This window comes from Motacilla alba, chromosome 1 (assembly GCF_015832195.1).
Source record: "Motacilla alba alba isolate MOTALB_02 chromosome 1, Motacilla_alba_V1.0_pri, whole genome shotgun sequence".
Taxonomy (NCBI): Eukaryota; Metazoa; Chordata; class Aves; order Passeriformes; family Motacillidae; genus Motacilla; species Motacilla alba.
In genome coordinates this window covers 113,602,765-113,622,842 of record NC_052016.1, presented here as the reverse complement: position 1 = coordinate 113,622,842, position 20,078 = coordinate 113,602,765, and the positions used below count along the sequence as shown (strand labels likewise).

The following is a 20,078-nucleotide window of genomic DNA, read 5'->3' as shown; positions in this document are numbered from 1 at the left end:
CACAGTGGGGTTTTTTGAGAACCAATCAAGTGATTTATTAAGTAACAGTTTTTATGGAATGGCTTTTTTAAACTGCACCGGTATGCAAACACACATCTTACAACACAGATACCAAAAAAACCAAGAAATTGCTAGGCTAGGCCACAACCAGATTTGTACAGGAAACTACAAAAGCATTTTTTCCACAACATGATCATATTATGATATTACATATTCAGAAAGCATAGTTACCAATAGCATTATAAAGAGGTTCTCCAGTTGTCTTGTCCCAAACCACTGTTGTTTCTCTCTGATTGGTGACTCCAATGGCTTCAGGACAAAACAGAAAGTATCCTTTTCAGAAGGTTTGTTTTCCCCTTTTGGGGGGGTGAGGGAGGGAACGGAGAGGTGGAGAGGAGGGAGGAACAGGTAAGGAGAAGAGGAAAGTAAATGGGAAATAAAAAGCTTCCAATTTTTTCAAGGTATAATCTAGAAATATTACTTCTAAGAACTCATCTTTGCTGATTAACCTATATGCTCTAAACCTCTCTCTTTTTCAGCCACAAACTGAGACAGCAACAACACTGAAAGGGGAAAACACCTTTGCTAAATTAAAGTCTTAAACTTAATTTCAGAATTTCTTCATCACTTGTCTTTGTGATTTTACAAGATTAGGTTAAGTGTACTTTGTGGATTCTGCATTGCCAACACACACACTTATTTTCTCATTATTCCTCCCCAAAAAACTGCTTTCAAATACAATTTAACATTTTGTTTGAGGCTGGCACATGCTGTCACCTTTCTATTTATTAACTTAAAAACTATGGTGTTTGAATTGCCCAACCAGAGCATGTTCAAGCCCTCTACCCATAAGTACCTCTTATGTTAGCGATGTCTATGTTCAGTTCTTTCATTTTCTCACAGGTCCTTTCCACACATTCATAGACAGAGTTTAATATTTCCTTTGGATCTTGCTCCACCCATCTTTAACAAACAGTAAAAACCAGTTAATAAAAATGTACATAAAAATAAAAAATACTACTACTCTGAAAAACAAGCTGAGCATTTTAATACTAAGATAGCTACAAAACATGTTTTATGTATCTACAAAGAGTTTTGTTTTGTTTTGCTCTATACAGAGGGCATTGGCAGCAAATGGTAAGTCAGTTAGGAACAAACAAACAAACAAAACCTCAGAAAACAAAGGAAGATATTTCTACGACCAAACTGAAGACTGTGATTCAAATGTAAAAATTACCTGCTTTATTACCTTAAATGAGATGTTAAGTCTCATTTAAACCTTAGTTTTAAAATTCAACATTTAGACGTTAAATATGTAAATGAGTGCAAACACCAAGTACTTTTAGTTTCCGTAACTCAGGCACGTTCAGGACACCCAGTGGGAGCTATTTTATGCCATTTTTCTGGCCAGTCTTTTATAGCAGTTGCTGTGCTACTATGAATTATTAATCAGCTTCAATTTTGATGACTCATAGATAAAAAAATTCATAAGCTCTACCAAACTCTACACAAATGAAAAAAATAAATAAAAAATAATCATACCCTTCTTTAGGGAATTCTTGCTTTATCTCCACTTGATGGTGACTCAAGAGCTCTGCTGTTACTGCATTAAAAACCTGCAAATAAATTACAAAATTGAATTTTCTACAAACACAGAAGTTTAAACAATGGTAATTAACATTTATTCTTTTAATCAAATGCAGTGCTGTGACAACAGATAGTAATTTTCTATCATCAACCCCAATATCTATATAACAAGAATTCAGATATATACACTTTTAAAATTAAGGTAGGCAAAGATTATTTTGGCAAACTTTGCTGTCACTCTGCCAATTTTAACTGCTTTTTTCTTTCCTTAATGGGTTGGAAAAGACCCAGATTTTTTCTTGTGGCGGTTATAGAATATATAGGTTAAACTCCTGATGCATATTAGAATATTACTCAGTAAAATGCCCACTGTTGTTGATAATAGCATTTCTTTAGTTCTTGCTGTGCCACTCTATTGCCAGAGTTATCTGTGTGTTTTATTAGGTTAGCACACTTTTAGGAAAAGTGAAAATCTGTGATAAAACATAGAAGGGATCAAACTAAGGAACAAGAAAGTACCTAGGCAAACCCCGTTTTGTTTCAAAGCAAACTACAAGTACAGAGCTCATTAACAATCTGACAAGAAAAGAATGTCACTGCAGCAACACAACCCAACAAAAAAGAGAAGAACATGCAGAAAAGTAACTGAAATTTGGATACTCTACAATAAAAACCAGCAGAGTAGAGAATCACGAGGACTCTATCAATGGGTGCTCTTAAGGAATCACAAGTTAGAGGTTCTGCCCTGTAGTAGAATGGAGAATGCACAACAACCCTCATTAACCAGCAGGGGCCTGTTCCCAAAAGGAATCTCTGCTGGGGCAAGCCGAGGGACACCCGGTGAAACACTCAACTGAAGGGTACAGGGAGTGAGCCAGAGTGCCTGGCTGGGCACCGGTGGCAGTCCTGGGGGAAGGGCTCTTTCTCCCCAGCACCACGCAGAATCTTTTGTGTGAAGAACATTCTGGGACCTAGAAAGTAAAATCTAGCAGCAGGTTCAGGTGAACTGCAGAACATGTCAGTAGGACACCATCCTACCTTTTCATGGCAAGCAGAGCTGAGCCAGATTTAGAAACCACTTGCATGCTAAAGAAACAAAATTCAGTTATATCCATCCACCCTCTAGGATACAACTGAATCTTCTCTCTACTTGTTAATGCTCTCTTCTTATTCCACAAATTTTAGGAGCTTCTCTTAAAGTTTCTAATCCATAAACTCCTGGTATCACCTACGCAGTACAATTTACTCTGCAACTATTAGAGCAACTCTGACAAAAAGGAGACGAAGTTCTCATTCTCCAGTTTCTCCGGAACCTTAAAGAGTATCTTTAGAGTGAAACTTTGAAGTTTAGAAACATTTGATTTATATATTAGAACTGCAGAATAATTCAAGCTGCAAGGGACCTTGAGAGATCTCTAGTACACCTCCTGCTCAAAGCAGGATCAGCAAGGAGATCAGATCAGGTTGCTCAAGAACTTTTCTAAGCAAGTCTTGAAAACCTCCAAGGATGAAAACAGCACAAACTCTGGAAAACACTGGAAGCTCCATTGCCCAGAAAAGAAGTCTTAAAAAGGTACATGATCATTCTTTTCTGCTATCAGCTCAAAAGATTACACAGAAAGAGCACCACTGAATTATTTGTACTTTATTTACTTATCTGTGTTTCATTTACCAGCTCAGGCTTGACAGGAATCTATCCTATTAAAGAGAAAGCTCTGTCAGTACTACACATTTGGAAGCAACTTGCATAATGAGATATGGATCTCAAAATGCTACACAACATACTTAATGGAGAGGTTGTTTTGCGTGTATGCAGTAAGATTTCTTTACTTAAAATTGCCTTTCTGCCAAAAGCATATTCAAATTTACTAGGTTTTTCGAATAAAGACAGAGAGATAGAAGACTTTTTATTTAACCTTGTCCTAGTTTAGGGCAAATTTGGGAGAAAATCTGCAAAAGGAGGCCCCTCCAGAAAGCAAACCCACACAGCCCCTCCCTCCAACCGGTTCGGGAAGGATTCCTCGGAGAGAAGTGGAAAGAACCTGTTTATTTAACAGGCAAAGCACCCCCCAGCACACAGAATGAACAATACCAGATGATAACACTCCTTCACCACTCTGAAAAGGATGACAAATTCAGAAAGTCTCTCTTGGGGGGTGGTTGCTCTGTTGTCAGTCCCTCCGGCGCTGGAGATGGCTGCTACAAGCCACGAGGTGCAAGCTCTCGGTGTTTCCAGGTCCCAGTCCAGAGCAGGTTCGAGTAGTTCCAAAAAGGGGAGGGAAAGAAAAAAAGGGAAAAAAAAAGAAAAAAAGAAAAAAAGGAAAAAAACAGTCCAGGAAAAAAAAAAAAAAAAATTGGACTGCTTAGCTAAACTAGCTAATGAGCAGAAGCAGAAGCAAAAGCAAGAGCAAAGCAGGAGCAAAGCAGAAGCCAGAGCAAGAGCAAAGCAAAAAGCCCAGCAAAAAGCAAAAGCCGCACTATAAACTCCCTGTCTCTGTGTCCCGCCAGCCGTGGGGGAGCGGGCAGATAACAAAACCCAAAACAAAACATTCACTCTTCAGAGCCAGTCTTGAAGGCACAGAACATAATATCCAGCATAAACAGAACACACAAATGGGGATACAAGCATCATAACGTCACCCTAGGACATTCCACCCCTTATCCCCATATCATCAACATACCACACATCATGCATTTTATTCAAGTAAAACTTTCATCCATTACCCCCAAAAATTACAAGCTATACCCATCATGCCCTCATCGCATCCCCACACCGGACCACTGAATCCAGGCCCCATACCACAGAGCTGCAGGATTCCCCACTTTCATTTTACTCACTCAAAACTCCATCTTTCACTTGCTCAAACCTTCAACACCTACCCATTTCCTTCTCCATCTTTCACTTGCTTAGACCTTTCACACTTACACATTTCTTTCTATCTCATGTCTGTATGGTTTAATGTACAGACAATGGCAGTAACATCCAACAAACAGTAATATTTGCATATCATTCTCACCCCACAATCAGATCTCCCTGAGGTACACATCGTGTTGTTCCATCTCTCTGCATTATCCACCATGTGCAACCTGGTCCCTGAGCGAAGACAACCCCACGAATGGGTTTGTCTGTACTTGAGGCAGGATTGATCCACACGGTCTTCCCTAACAAACCCCTGACATGTACCACCGGGACTTTATCTCCATCTGTTATATTCAGGGACTCAGATTGGGCAGGACCTGCTCGGTTGGTGGAACCTCGGGTGTTAACTAACCAGGTGGCCTTTGCTAAATGCTGCTCCCAATTTTTGAAAGATCCCCCACCCAAGGCTTTCAACTGGGTTTTTAACAGTCCATTGTACCTCTCCACTTTGCCTGCAGCTGGTGCATGGTAGGGGATATGGTACACCCACTCAATGCCATGTTCTCTGGCCCAGGTGTTGACAAGGCTGTTCTTGAAATGAGTCCCGTTGTCTGACTCAATCCTCTCAGGGGTACCATGCCTCCAAAGGACCTGCTTTTCAAGGCCCAGGATGGTGTTACGGGCTGTAGCATGAGACACAGGGTAGGTTTCCAACCATCCTGTAGTGGCTTCTACCATGGTCAGCACGTAGCGCTTGCCTTGGCGTGTCTGGGGCAGTGTGATGTAGTCAATCTGCCAGGTCTCTCCATACTTATACTTGGACCACCGCCCACCATACCACAGGGGCTTCACTCGCTTGGCCTGTTTGATGGCAGCACACGTCTCACAGTCATGGATGACCTGTGAAATACTGTCCATGGATAAATCCACCCCTCGGTCTCGTGCCCACTTATAGGTGGCATCTCTACCCTGATGACCTGAGGCATCATGGGCCCATCGAGCTAGGAATAACTCTCCCTTATGTTCCCAATCTAGATCTATCTTGGACACTCCTATCTTTGAAGCCTGGTCTACCTGCTCATTGTTTTGGTGCTCCTCATTCGCTCTGCTCTTGGGGACATGGGCATCCACATGGCGGACCTTCACAGGTAGCCTCCCTACCCTGGTAGCGATGTCTTTCCACTCTTCAGCAGCCCAAATTGGTTTCCCTCTACGCTGCCAATTAGTCTTTTTCCACCTTTCCAGCCAACCCCACAGAGCATTGGCTACCATCCATGAGTCAGTGTAGAGGTAGAGCTTTGGCCACTTCTCTCTTTCAGCAATGTCCAGGGCCAGCTGTATAGCTTTGAGTTCTGCAAATTGGCTCGATCCACCTTCTCCTTCGATAGCTTGTGCAACCTGTCGTGTGGGGCTCCATACGGCTGCTTTCCACTTCCGATTCATTCCAACGATGCGACAGGACCCATCAGTGAAAAGAGCATAGCGTGTTTCCTCTGGGGGCAGTTGGTTATATGGTGGAGCTTCTTCAGCCCGTGTCACTGGTTCTTGTTCTTCGTCTGTGACACCAAAACTTTCACCTTCGGGCCAATTTGTAATTACCTCCAAAATCCCAGGGCGATTCAGCTTACCTATACGGGCGCGCTGTGTGATAAGAGCAATCCACTTGCTCCATGTAGCACTGGTGGCATGGTGGGTGGAAGGAACCTTCCCTTTGAACATCCATCCCAGCACCGGTAGTCGGGGTGCCAGGAGGAGTTGTGCTTCTATACCAATCACTTCTGAGGCAGCTTGGACTCCTTCATAGGCAGCCAAGATCTCTTTCTCTATTGGAGTGTAGTTAGATTCAGACCCTCTGTAGCTTCGACTCCAAAATCCCAGTGGTCGACCCCGAGTCTCCCCAGGCACCTTCTGCCAAAGACTCCAAGACAGACCATGGTTCCCGGCTGCAGAGTAGAGCATGTTTCTCACCTCTGGTCCTGTCCTGACCGGGCCAAGGGCTACTGCATGAGCAATCTCCTGCTTGATCTGGACAAAGGCTTGTTGCTGCTCAGGGCCCCAGTGGAAATTGTTCTTCTTCCGGGTGACCAGGTAAAGAGGGCTCACAATCTGACTGTACTCGGGAACGTGCATTCTCCAAAAGCCTATGGCACCTAAGAAAGCTTGTGCCTCCTTCTTATTGGTCGGTGGAGACATAGCTGTGATCTTGTTGATAACATCCATAGGAATCTGACGCCGACCATCTTGCCACTTTACTCCTAGGAACTGAATCTCACGAGCTGGTCCCTTTACTTTGCTCTTTTTGATGGCAAAACCAGCTCCCAGGAGGATTCGGATAATTTTCTCTCCTTTCTCAAACACTTCTGCAGCTGTGTTCCCCCATACAATGATGTCATCAATATATTGTAGATGTTCTGGAGCCTCACCCTTTTCTAGTGCAGTCTGGATCAGTCCATGGCAGATAGTAGGACTGTGCTTCCACCCCTGGGGCAGTCGGTTCCAGGTGTACTGCACTCCCCTCCACGTGAAGGCAAACTGAGGCCTGCATTCTGCTGCCAGAGGAATGGAGAAAAATGCATTGGCAATATCGATAGTGGCATACCACTTCGCTGCCTTGGACTCCAGCTCGTACTGGAGCTCTAATATGTCTGGCACGGCAGCACTCAGTGGTGGAGTCACTTCATTCAATGCACGGTAGTCCACCGTCAATCTCCATTCTCCTTCAGATTTACGCACAGGCCAAATAGGGCTATTAAAGGGTGAGTGGGTCTTGCTGACCACCCCTTGGCTCTCCAGCTCTCGGATCATCTTATGGATGGGAATCACAGCATCTCGAGTGGTTCTATACTGTCGACGATGCACTATGGAGGTGGCAATTGGTACCTGTTGCTCTTCTCCCTTTAGAAGTCCTACTGCACATGGATTCTCGGACAGTCCAGGCAAGGTGTTCAATTGCTGGACACCCTCTGTCGCTACAGCTGCTATCCCAAATGCCCACTTGAGTCCTTTTGGGTCTTTGAAATACCCACTTCGGAGATAATCTATGCCCAAAATACATGGGGCCTCTGGGCCAGTCACAATAGGGTGTTTCTTCCACTCATTTCCCGTCAGGCTCACATCAGCTTCCACCAAAGTGAAATCCTGTGATCCCCCTGTCACACCAGCAATAGAAACGGATTCTGTCCCCACATATCTTGATGGGATCAATGTGCACTGGGCACCAGTGTCAACCAAAGCCTTATACTCCTGTGGTTCAGATGTGCCAGGCCAACGAATCCACACAGTCCAGAAAACACGATTTTCCCTAGCCTCTACCTGGCTAGAGGCAGGGCCCCTCTAAGCCTGGCTGTCCTTCTTTCCTTGGACGTATGTCTTGGAAGTTCCTTCAAGGGGATCGGACATGTCATCATCATCATATCTGGCAGTTCGGCTATGGGCAACTGGAGCTGCTTTCCTTCTGGTGGGACTTCCTCTCTGAGCCCTGTCTTCCTTCAATTCACGCACCCGTTGGGCCAGAGCAGCAGTAGATCTTCCATCCCATCTCCTCATGTTTTCCCCGCAATCCCGCAGGAAGAACCACAGCTCAGTTCGTGGGGTGTATCTTCTCTCTCCATCTGGGGAACGTCTGTGTTGGGTACCAGAACCTCTGATCTGCACTGCCGAGATTTGGAGAAGGTCTTCTTTAATCTCATCTCTGAGCTTCTTATGATTCTCCTCTATCTTGTCCTCCAACTTCTGTAGACGTGTCTCCACCGCTGCGATTCTGGCGTGTGTTGGGCCATGTACAGCATCTGCATATGCTCGCAGCTTCCTGGCCATATCAAGCACGGTCTCATCCCTGTCATCCCGCTTCATTATGGCCAAAGCAGAAGCATATTCATGTGGCCCAAGTCGTACGAGTTTTCGCCACATCACAGATGTGCATGGTACCAAGTCTGGATTCCTAGTTGTTATGTCATCTGAGAAGATAATCTCTGCCACTGCCATTTCTCTCAGGCGTTGGATCCCTTGTTCTATAGTCTTCCACTGGGTTTGTTGCATATAGAGATCATCTGCACACAGGTACCTTTGTGCAACACTATCCAAGACCCGTGCCCAGAGGCTGTGAGGGTCAGCCCCCCTCATCATTCCTTGGTCGATGACGGGATCATGTGACAGGGATCCCAAATGCCTCGCCTCAGTGCCATCCAGAATTGTAGCCTCACCTGCAGCATCCCAAAGACGGACTAGCCAGCTAATTATGGATTCATCAGATCGTCGGGTGTAATCCTTCCTTAGGCCACGGAGGTCCTTCAGGGAAAAGGACTCAATATTGGCTTCCGACCTTGCGCCTGTTGCTCTGACTCCTGATTTTATGTCAGGAGGTGTTGAAGGTCCTTCTCCTGCATCATCATCATCATCCACTGGTCGATTGGTCTTGTCTGTGCACTTTCCACTTCTAGTGCTAGTAGCAACAGCCATTGGTTGAGGCTTATTGTCTGGTTTAGCTGCTGGCTTCGAGCCTGGGGTGTTGGCTGCAGCCTGGGTGACTGGGATAGCTGTTGATTTATCTCCCTGCCCCCCTGCCTCTGACTGCTGCCCTACAGTATCTAGCAGCGTGCGATAAGCATATGCCAGGGCCCAGCACACTGCAATGATCTTTTTCTCTTTAGGGTCATCCTGGTACTTCTCTCTCAGGTATTTCCCCACCTCAGCTGGGTCCTGAATGTGTTGATGGGGAAAGTCCCACACTATAGGGTCAGAGAATTCCTTCAGGATTTGGCCCATGTCCTCCCATTTCCCACCCCACTCAGGATTTTCCATGCCTGGGTCTACTCCTGGGTCAGGGGTTTCATCACCCCGTCTAGAAATCTCAGCCCTCATTCTAGAAAAGCTGCAGACCATATAGAGAAAGCTTACCAAATTAAATACCAGAAAGATGGTCTCTTTAACATTCAGAGGAAACTGAACATTCTTCAATAATGATGTAACAGATTCAGAGGAGAAGAAGGAAAGCAAAGGCTGAAAAGCCTCATTCTCTGCTCCTCCTTTAACAAACTGGATGCATAACCATAGCCATGAACCATTCATACCTGGAACAGACCCCAGCATGTTTATAAACTTCTTACAAATCATTGCCACCAAGCCCAGCAGGATAGCTATTCTAGTCACAGCCCCTCTGCTATAAAAACTACGTATTAGGGACAATACCAAAGCTATTTCTGGATAAGAAAATAAACCTAGGGACCATAGAGGTATTAAGATCTCAAAAAACCCTAGGGACCAGAAATGCATGCAAGCCCTCACCCCAAGAGACATTATGAATTCAAAAAACATGGCTATTAACTACTATATAACAACACAGAGTAATGGCAACCAAAATGCACTCAAAACAGGGTTTTTCCACTCTCTCACACTGCCCCACACGTTGGGCGCCAAATTTTGTCCTAGTTTAGGGCAAATTTGGGAGAAAATCTGCAAAAGGAGGCCCCTCCAGAAAGCAAACCCACACAGCCCCTCCCTCCAACCGGTTCGGGAAGGATTCCTCGGAGAGAAGTGGAAAGAACCTGTTTATTTAACAGGCAAAGCACCCCCCAGCACACAGAATGAACAATACCAGATGATAACACTCCTTCACCACTCTGAAAAGGATGACAAATTCAGAAAGTCTCTCTTGGGGGGTGGTTGCTCTGTTGTCAGTCCCTCCGGCGCTGGAGATGGCTGCTACAAGCCACGAGGTGCAAGCTCTCGGTGTTTCCAGGTCCCAGTCCAGAGCAGGTTCGAGTAGTTCCAAAAAGGGGAGGGAAAGAAAAAAAGGGAAAAAAAAAGAAAAAAAGAAAAAAAGGAAAAAAACAGTCCAGGAAAAAAAAAAAAAAAAAATTGGACTGCTTAGCTAAACTAGCTAATGAGCAGAAGCAGAAGCAAAAGCAAGAGCAAAGCAGGAGCAAAGCAGAAGCCAGAGCAAGAGCAAAGCAAAAAGCCCAGCAAAAAGCAAAAGCCGCACTATAAACTCCCTGTCTCTGTGTCCCGCCAGCCGTGGGGGAGCGGGCAGATAACAAAACCCAAAACAAAACATTCACTCTTCAGAGCCAGTCTTGAAGGCACAGAACATAATATCCAGCATAAACAGAACACACAAATGGGGATACAAGCATCATAACGTCACCCTAGGACAAACCTGTATGTTAATATGTTATGTCTCTGACATACGAGCAATGTTAAATATCATGTGGTAATCATCCACCACTAATCATTCAGTATTTCTTGAAACAAAAGGATTCCTACTGGTAGCAGGAAGCACAGATTCAATTAGACAAAGTCATCCAGTGAACGTGGAGTGTGTGGCTTGCAGACACAGCAATAAACGGTGACAGGAATACATTTTCAATGGAAGCAATAACCCTATGAATGCATAGATTTTTTTCATATCCATAGAGAAGAACTAGGCAAACACTTTGCTAATCCATCACAAACAAACCTGCAAGCTTCTGACATTCTCAACAAAAGCAACAGACACTCCCTATTATTCCGGGCAAGGGATTAAGAAGTTTCACTGGGAGCAATCCCTGTTTGAGGCCAGCTTGGACAGGGCCCTGCACACCCTGGTCCAGTGGAAGCTGTTCCTGCCCATGGTGGGGGGGTGGAACCAGGTAATCTTTAAGGTCCCTTCTGACCCAAATTATTCTATGATTCTATGACTTCTACACTGATAGACAGAATTCTGATATGTGGAAAGATGAATGAGTCACTAAATTTAAACCTACAAAATGATAAGTAACATAGGGAATAAATAGAATATATGGGACCTCAACACCTTCCTTTCCCACTCCCTCCAAAAAAACCACTACTGTTGTAAAAAAAATTCCCTATACAGTCCCTGTTTGACAGTGGAGAGATAGAAAAATAAGTGACATTAAGTACAAATAAGTTAGATAAGTCAATACATCCCTGTCAAAACAGGTTGAAGTGTATTTCTGCAATTTGTTAGGACTAGAGGCTTTCAATTCTTTCATATTCATTAAGAACTGATTCCAGTTTATGCTACTGATGTCTCAGTTGTGTGTGAGGGAAAGCCAAAGTCAGTTGTGCCCTAATTTTATCAGTAGTAGTAATGAAGATTGTCTAGGCTATTTGGACTTGTACAGCTGTCTTGGACAGAAATGAAAGTGAAAGCCACCGGACATGTACTGAATTCTCCAGTGAGAGAGTAAAGAAAAGGAATAAATAACATCCTCCCTGTACTCCCAACTGAGAATCACAGCTTGAGCCTTGAGTCTCAGGACGGCAGAGAAGAAAGGCCTACATAGGTGTCCTGCATGTGAAAAAGCAGAGAGGCACAGGGGCTGATCACTTCATTCAAGATTTTTATAGGGTCTTTAATATAATACATCACATCACATAAAGGGGTACAGTTACATATGATTGTGTATTACATTTATGTTTTGTTATCTTAGTGGAAAAGAATTCATATCAATGAGTTGTAACAATTGTCAAGGAATGAACAGAAACATGAGGCTTGTGGAAGTGATGGAAGAAGCTGCACAGCTGAAAAGACAATAATGAAAACAGATTTTAGAAGTAACTGTTCACATCTCTCAAGCTTTGTCATGTAACTCTGTCTGCAGAAGAGCTATTTCTGTTATTCTATGCTGTATCTTCACGAGTTTCTGTCAGGCAGGAACAGCCATGGCTCCACAGGCAAACAAGCTCAGAGCCGGAGTTCTGAAATTGCAGTGAAATCAACCCAGCTGGGGCAAGGATAAGAGGCAAACAATAACTCCCTCTCTAGTATTTAACTAGGAGTAGCACAGTCAGAATTTATGAATAACTGCAAGTTTAACAATTCTCCTAGAAATTACCTTTCTTGGAAGGCTTGTGATGAACAGATCTCCCTCACCATCTAGGAGGTGCTTACAATTATGGGATTTAAAAGTACACTGTATTTTAAGTGATAAGAGCTAGGGGGGAAACTGCATTTACAGTATTTTTAACCCTTCTTGCTAGTTATACAATCAAGTTTTTCCCAAAAGGTCATGTTACTTCAGAAGAGGGGTAAAATTAATTCCCCTCTGAAGGAAAGCTCAATGGGTAAGAATGTCTTCCTTACCTAAAATCAATTTTTGTTTATTAAAAAGAATGCTTGCAGTGTGATATAGCTTTATTTGATTGTTTCTTCTGGAGACAAAGTAAAGGAAAAAAATAAATATTTCACAGAGGTGGAAAAAAAATGTTCTGTGTCTGACTGACAAACGTATAACTTAAAGTACTGTGTACACACTTCACTGTGTCTTTCAATTCTTGCTGTTCCTGGATGAAATGACAGAAACACTATCCAGCAAATGCCTTTCAAGAGATCAAACAATGGTTCAGCTGGCCATTAGCTCCTGATCCTAAGACTTTTCACAAAAGAAGTTATAGTGTATTTTTATGATTCTTGAATAATACAAGTTGGAACACAAAAGATAGAAGTATTTGATGAAAATATTCAATGAAACATCATGGCCAGAATCCAGTCATCTGGGTACACTTATTTAGCCTATCCAATTTATGTTCCTGCTTGACATTTTTAATAAAATGAGCCCTAAACAATTGTCTCGTGAGCACTGTGCTCTCCCTGGTTCAACCCAACTTAACAGAAAAGTTACAATCTCAAAAATAATTGCAGTTCATTTCGTACAAGTAGTTAATAAAGGTAAAGATCCAAAATAGGGTTTGTGGAGGATAAAGCTACAGCATAAAACTGCCACTGTATGTGTGCTGTGCGAGAGGCAAGGCTAAAGGAGTGACAGTAACAGAAATGCACCTGGGTTCTGGTGCTTCTTTAGCCTCTATGCTCATAAAGCCTCCTCATTCACAAGCAGGAGCAACAGAACTTGTGTCTGCACATAGGATAATTTACTCTGAATCTCAGGAGGCCGCCTAGCCTAACTCACTGCTCAGGTAAGCCTGAATTTAAAACCAGGCTGTTCAAGGCCTTTTTCAGTCAGGCACTGAGTATCTGCAAAAAATGGAAATTTCACACACCTTCTCAGCCCCTGATCCAGAACCCTTATAGTGAAACATTGTTTCTTTACATCTATTGAATGATCCACTTGCTGCAGCTCATGTTCACTGCCCACTGTCTTCTCCTGTGCATGTCTGGGAAAAGGCTGGTTCTGTGTTCTCCCCAAACTGTGTTCAGATAGCTGAGGACACCCTTAAGCCTCTCTTGTGAAGAAAGAGCCCCAGATCTCCCAACCCTCCTTGCATGGCCTTGTGCTGCAGCACAGCGATTCCTCTGGCTGGATTAAATTCAGTTCTTCCAACTCTCATCCTCTGCAGGGTCCAACATCTTACCCACTGCTGCAGATGCTGCTTCCTAAGCGCTACACAGATGGCAACAATCACTTTCTGAACTTTTCTTAATGTGCACCACCACAAGGTTGCATTGCTCACATATACCAAACTTGATGTCCAGCAGGAGCGTGTCTTTTTTCACTAAGCAGCTTCTCAGCATTCTGTCTTGAGTGCTAAACTTTAACTGTATGAATATTCTGGCGGGCCCCTTCTCTGACTGGAATTTCAGTCAACTGGTCATCCCCATGTGAGAGAAGATCCCAACCCATCCCCATGGCTGTCCATGAAAATACTGTGGGGTGTCAGCCCTCGCTGCTGACTGTTATGGACACCACTGGTTAATCTGCCACCTGTAATTGCAAGTTTACCCTCTGGACTGCTGACACTACTCTTTGGACCAGACAGGTTTTCACCCAGGAGAACTCGTTAACCTGCTCAAAATCATATGTTTTCCACTTAAAAAGTCAGATAACAGTTGCACTGAACTACTGAATGCACAAGTGCAAAGTAAGCAGCAGGCTGATTTTGACTTGTGACTTGGTGAAGACAAAAACTGTTGGAAACACTACATTTAAAAAAAAAAGTAGAGACATCACCAAGAAATGTAACAAAAACAACTAAAAGCAAAAGACCAACAGAGCCAAGGAAATAATTTAGACACAGACAACAAAATATCCTGAATTAAAATATTTCAAGACAAAATCTCTGTTCCAACCGCAGCAATCCCTTTCCAGCAGAGAATTCTCCAGATATAGGTGGTGTCATCTGAATGACTGAGATGAGTTGTAGCAGATCTCTGCACATTTTACCCACTTCTCTCCCTCTCCCCTGTGCTCTGATTTAACTCAATGATCATGAACCTTATTTGCTCAAGCCCATGTAACTTTATTATCATAATGACATGATCACACTGCCAAGTTTAAGAAAATGCTGTATGTTGACATGAATTGAGAGACACTGAAATGGATACAAGAATTTAAAAGTGGCAGACACAATATACTTCTTGAAAAAATTGAAGCATGAATCCTCTTGTAGGCAAGCAAAATCTCCCCAACTGCATAAAAGCCATTGATGAATGTGTGCAGTGTAAGAAATTCCTCCTAAGAGGAACTTGTAAAAACACTTGCAAAAAAAGCTTAAATTTTACTTCTGTTAGTGCTATCCTTTTAGGATAAGAAAAAAAGTTAAACTTGGCATTTATATAAAAGTAGATAGAATTTATCTTAACGCATTTGCAGGGACCTTCTTCAAGTTTGTTCCCAAAAAGGACTCCTGACAGACATCCAAGACAGCCCACCGGTGTCATTTGTCAGTTTGGAGTTTCTCTCCACCCCCAGAACTGTGTTTTCTCATTTGATAATCACATGAAGGTCGTGATATTGAGTAATAATGGTAACATAGGTCAAGAAGATATTCTAGTCTCCTGCTTCATGAAGGAACATTTCACTTCCACATGGGGAAAGCATTAAGCATTAAAAAAAGGAAAACAGAAAGCAGCAAGGGCAAACCAAAACCCAAAACATTCATCTTCCCAATTCATGCTTTGCACATCTGACAACGTTTTACATCTCGTAAATATCTCTATTTCACTTCCGTGGAGGAAATTGTCACAGAGCTTTAATTAAGTCAAACTACCGTGACTTAACTGACTAGGGGACAGTACATTTGTAGAGATTTGCAAGCCAGAAGTATCTATAGTGAGTTTCACACATAACAACATTAATTACAGCCTATTGCATAATATAGAAATACCTAGATCCTTCAACTAGAGGGTCAAATACACGATTAATATATTAATTGTCCTACCCTTCTTATCTTCCTCTAGTGTTTAAACAAATCAGTGTTTCACAAGGCGTGCAGGTTCAGCCACCTGAATACCTACAGTGCACAAGATGCACTGACATTAGGGCTGGAGCTGCAGCAGTCACTCCGGCAGGCCCCGGGCAGGTTTTAGCGGGGAACACCGCGGAGTCACCGCATTGCTTCAACAGCGGCTAATCACAGTCACCGAACTCGCACGGATCTATTTCCCCAGCGCCTCTGGACCTTGTCCATCGGATTCCGTTCGGGGCGAGATACCCGACAGACTGAAAGCCTGACAGATTGCAAACGCAGCCCGCTCGGAGCAGCGGGATCCCGCAGTCCCCGGGAGCAGCGGCGAGAGCCGCCGGTGTCGGGCTCGCCCCGGGGCCGCTCCCCGCGGGACGGGCGCTGCCCCCGCGCCGCGGCGGGAACGCGACGGACGGGCAGCGGCGGATGCGGCAGCCCCGGGCCGAGCGGCGCCGCTTCTCCGGGAGACAGGAGGCTGCAGCCGGGCAGCGCAGCCCGGCCCCGCGGGCCCGCTCCCCTGCCCTTCCCCAAGGGCACGGCCGAGGCCCCCGCCGGGACGGAGGGGAGCGAAGGCGCGGCTCCCTTCAGGCCGCGGGGGCGCCGCCTGCCCCCGGTGCCGCCCCGACCGCCGCGCTGTGCTCACCAGGAAGCGGGTGGAGCTGGTGCCCTGATCGATGGCTCCCACCAGCGGCCCCAGCGGCGCGGCCATGGGGCCCCCTCAGCGCCCGCCGCGCTCCCGTAACGGCCGCGCCGGCGCCGCGCGGGCAGCTCGCGGCCGGCGGCGCGTGGCTGCCGGGGTGAAGCCGGCGCGGGGGGGGGCGGGGCGGGGGGCGCTGCCTCGCGCGTTGTCAGCCCGCAGCCAATCAGCGCCCGGGGCGCGGCGGGGGCGGAGAGCCGGGGGCGGGGCCCGGCTGGCGGAGGGGCGCGAGAGGGGCGCGTCACGTGACGAGAGGCGCGCGGCACGCCCCCCGCGTTGCCCCGCCCCAGGGCCCCTGAGGCGGCGCGCGCGGGCGGGCGGGCAGCGGCGGGAGGGGCGGCGGGAGAGCCCCGGGCTGCCGAGGGCAGCGGCGGGAGGGGCGGCGGGAGAGCCCCGGGGCTGCCGAGGGCAGCCGCGGCGGGGGAGCCCCGGGCTGCCGAGGGCAGCGGCGGCGGGAGAACCCCGGGCTGCCGAGGGCAGCGGCGGCGGGAGAGCCCCCGGGGCTGCCGAGGGCAGCGGCGGGAGGGGCGGCGGGAGAGCCCCCGGGGCTGCCGAGGGCAGCGGCGGCGGGGGAGCCCCGGGCTGCCGGGGGCAGCGGCGGCGGGGGAGCCCCGGGCTGCCGAGGGCAGCGGCGGCGGGGGAGCCGCGGGGCTGCCGAGGGCAGCGGCGGGAGGGGCGGCGGGAGAGCCCCCGGGGCTGCCGAGGGCAGCGGCGGCGGGGGAGCCGCGGGGCTGCCGAGGGCAGCGGCCGCCGGAGAGCCCCGGGCTGCTGAGGGCAGCGGGAACCCTTCGCGGGTCACTCGTGCCTTGAGGCGGCGTTCTTCGGAGCGAAACGTGTCTCGCTCGTTGTCGGGGAGAGGGAAAAGGAACCCCGCGCTGTCTGAGGCGGGACCCCGCTGGGCAGGTGCCGAGCCTGGGTAGCCCTGGGAATCTTTTGTTCAGAGCGAATGCTGCCGAGGAGCTGTGCGAGGCTCATGGATGATCGAGATATGTTCTACGTGTTTATGAAACGCCGCCGAAGCGGCTTCTTTTATCTTTTAAAGCTTCACCCTGCATCATGCAGAGATATTCATTGGCTTAAAAAAAAAATGGAATCTCGGTCCTCCTTCCTTACTGGTTATTAGTAACTTGTGGTTCCAGAAGAACCGCTGATGTTGTAAGAGCCGGGACGGAATTGCAAAAGCCAGCAATGCAGACTGAAGGGCCTGAAAAGTTACCAGTGACCCGCGGTGCCAGTAAACCGGCCCCACAGACACCATTAAAAAGATTTGCCTTTGCCATTAATTCACGTTACTAGTAGTTGTCCAAACTTGGGGTATTTTGCTGCAATTGCTCGGTGATAAGCAAAATTGGATTGCTGCCGCTTGGGAAAGCTTTGTGAGATCTCTTACCCAGCTCTTAATTTTTTTTTTTTGTTTGTTATTGCTTCAGCTGGCATGGAGGAGCCTTGGATGGGGCGTGAACAGCACTTACTGCTCATGTGTAATAGCAGGCGATTTCATTGCGGCCCTTATCCACAACGTCTGAAATGAGACAAATGCAGTCTTGTGGTGAGATTCACATCCACATTTTCAAGACTGACAGTAAAGTAGCACGTGGGCCACTTGCCAAATATTATCAAAGATTTTCTATTATTCTCAAATCTTATCGCCAAGACCGTTTTTTGTTTTGTTTTTTTTTTTCTTGGAACCTAGCTATAGCTTAGAGATCATCTTGCTCAAGAGGATGCTGCAACCCTTAGAGAAAGATCCACAGGGTTTGTCCTAGAAGGTCATAATGATCCCTCCTGGCTTTGCCAGAGATCCCCCATGTACTTCCCCCACTTCTCACAGGGAGCTTCTATTCTAAAGCCACTGCCAAGAACTGCAGTTCATAATTCAGGAAAACTTATCCAAGGCTACAGCTTCTCCATGTGGATTATGAATTCAAGGAATTAATCCCATGGGATCTTAGTTAAATCTGAATTAATTGGTTTAATTGCCAGGAAAAGTGTGGGGTTTGTGTTGTTTCTTTTTCCTCTTTTTAAAGCTGCAGTATTGCGTTCTGAGTGTATTTTAGCTTGAGATAGGATGTGACGATTTTCAGCAAAGGTTGAGGTCTCTGTAGCTCCAAGAAGGGAGGAAGCAATATCATGACAGACGTTTATGCAAAACATGAAATACCACTGTACTGTTAAGGATTACTGAGTTACAGAAATTCTCTGGCAGGTGCCATTTCCTTAGGTGTTCTTCAGCAGTGCCTGTGAATGTTTACAGACCAGGAACAGGAGGGGTGACAGCAATAACCTGTGATATTTCCTTAACCCTCAACAGACATGCAACAGGCAGAAGGGGGAAATAATTTAGTCCAAAACCACAACATTTTGACTCAGGGACAATAGTTTCTTCTCCCTAGCTCATTCAGCAGCGTGCTCTCACTTCCTTCACATTCCTATTCACTGTTTGACTGGAACATTTTTTCCTTGTAGTATTTATTATGCAATGCTATTTGCAGAGTAGGGCTGGAGGGTGCGATCCCAGGGAAGCCTGCAGGGGAAGGAAGGGTGGAGCTCTGGCCGTACCTTTATGGTGTGAGGCCAGAGGCTCAGCTGAGACACTCCTAAAGGAATTAGCCTCCTTTAAAGGAAGGAGTGTGGATATCCGTGTGCACTGATTTCTTCTGCTTCTGGCTCAGATCTCACTGAGGCAAGTCTGCACAATGCAGATCAAGTTGTTTGCTGTTCTGTTCTCCTGCTGAAGAACTTGCAAAATGAAAAAAAAAAGAAAATAAAGCTCAAGTGCTAGTTGAGAGCCTTGTATATATTATTCCTGACAGAAGGAGAGATTTTGGAATTTAGATATACTTGCTATAACAATTTCTAACCTGGTAGAAATAATGGAGGTTCTCATTGATTTTGGAGGACTTAATTATAAGAAAGTTGAATTCAGTTCCTCAAAATATAACATAAAGTTGCTGATTATTGTCAACTGCCCACACAATGCAGATTCCGGTAAATGCTGCTCTTTTTCCACATGCAGCTTTTTGACCTCTTGTTCTGTAAACTGAACTCAAATGGAAGGTTTTTCTATTTTTGAATACAGCCCCACTGCTTTTTTTAGAATATATTTTAAGGTAGTGGACACATTGGAAGACATTAATTAAGCACATAAATATTTGCGGTGCATTTTTCAGAGCCAACATAATTTAGTTCCTAAAGAACTAGTTTCAACGGGACATAAACCAAATTGTTTGCTTTTGGTTTGGGCTTTTTTAGTTTCAGTTTGATTTTTGTCTTTAATCTCAGCAGAGTTAAGTTGGCAATTACATTCTGCTCTTCTTGGCGGATTCTTCTTTCCTGACCTCGCGCTAAGGACAAAATGTGACTGTGTCAGGCTCCTCCAAGCATGTGATACAGTGTGAATTAAAGAGTGGATGCCAGACGTCCATGTCTTTCCCTTCTGCCTCTTAGTGACAGAGAGGGCTCGGCCGTCAAATCCTGCACTTCCTTACAGATGTGGGATGCTTGGGCTGCCCCGGGAGGGGCAGAAGGCACGTATTTGGAGCTAGGCTGGAACAGGTGGAGTTGTAAAGCGTCCAGGGCACCAGGGTGGCGAGTCACGCTGCCCCTTGCACCCTTTTGCCTACTGGGAAGATGAGTGGTATGTGCGAGGCTGCCTGTGCCTGCACAAGTGGATAAACTCCGTTGCTCTGGCGCAGGGAGCCAGCACAAACAGATTGTGACCTTGGCTGCCAGTGCCCTCGCATTTCCATAGGTCATCTGCAGCACCCTTTGCGTGCTGGAAACCTTCTGGAG

General features: G+C 46.0%; 1 protein-coding gene across 4 annotated transcripts in view; it reads right to left on the bottom strand.

Annotated features, from left to right (window-relative positions):
- The window catches only part of GK (glycerol kinase), a 60,144-nt gene extending 43,747 nt beyond the window's left edge, over positions 1-16,397 (bottom strand). For all 4 annotated transcript variants that reach the window (XM_038156309.1, XM_038156289.1, XM_038156318.1 and 1 more), the window contains exons 1-4: positions 16,233-16,397; positions 1,543-1,616; positions 857-963; positions 232-309 (exon numbers count right to left, since the gene is read on the bottom strand). In XM_038156309.1, coding sequence (XP_038012237.1) covers positions 232-309; positions 857-963; positions 1,543-1,616; positions 16,233-16,298 — 325 coding nt within the window. In that variant the 5' untranslated portion in view covers positions 16,299-16,397. The remainder of the gene's footprint in view (positions 1-231; positions 310-856; positions 964-1,542; positions 1,617-16,232) is intronic.
- Positions 16,398-20,078: the final 3,681 nt, after the last annotated feature.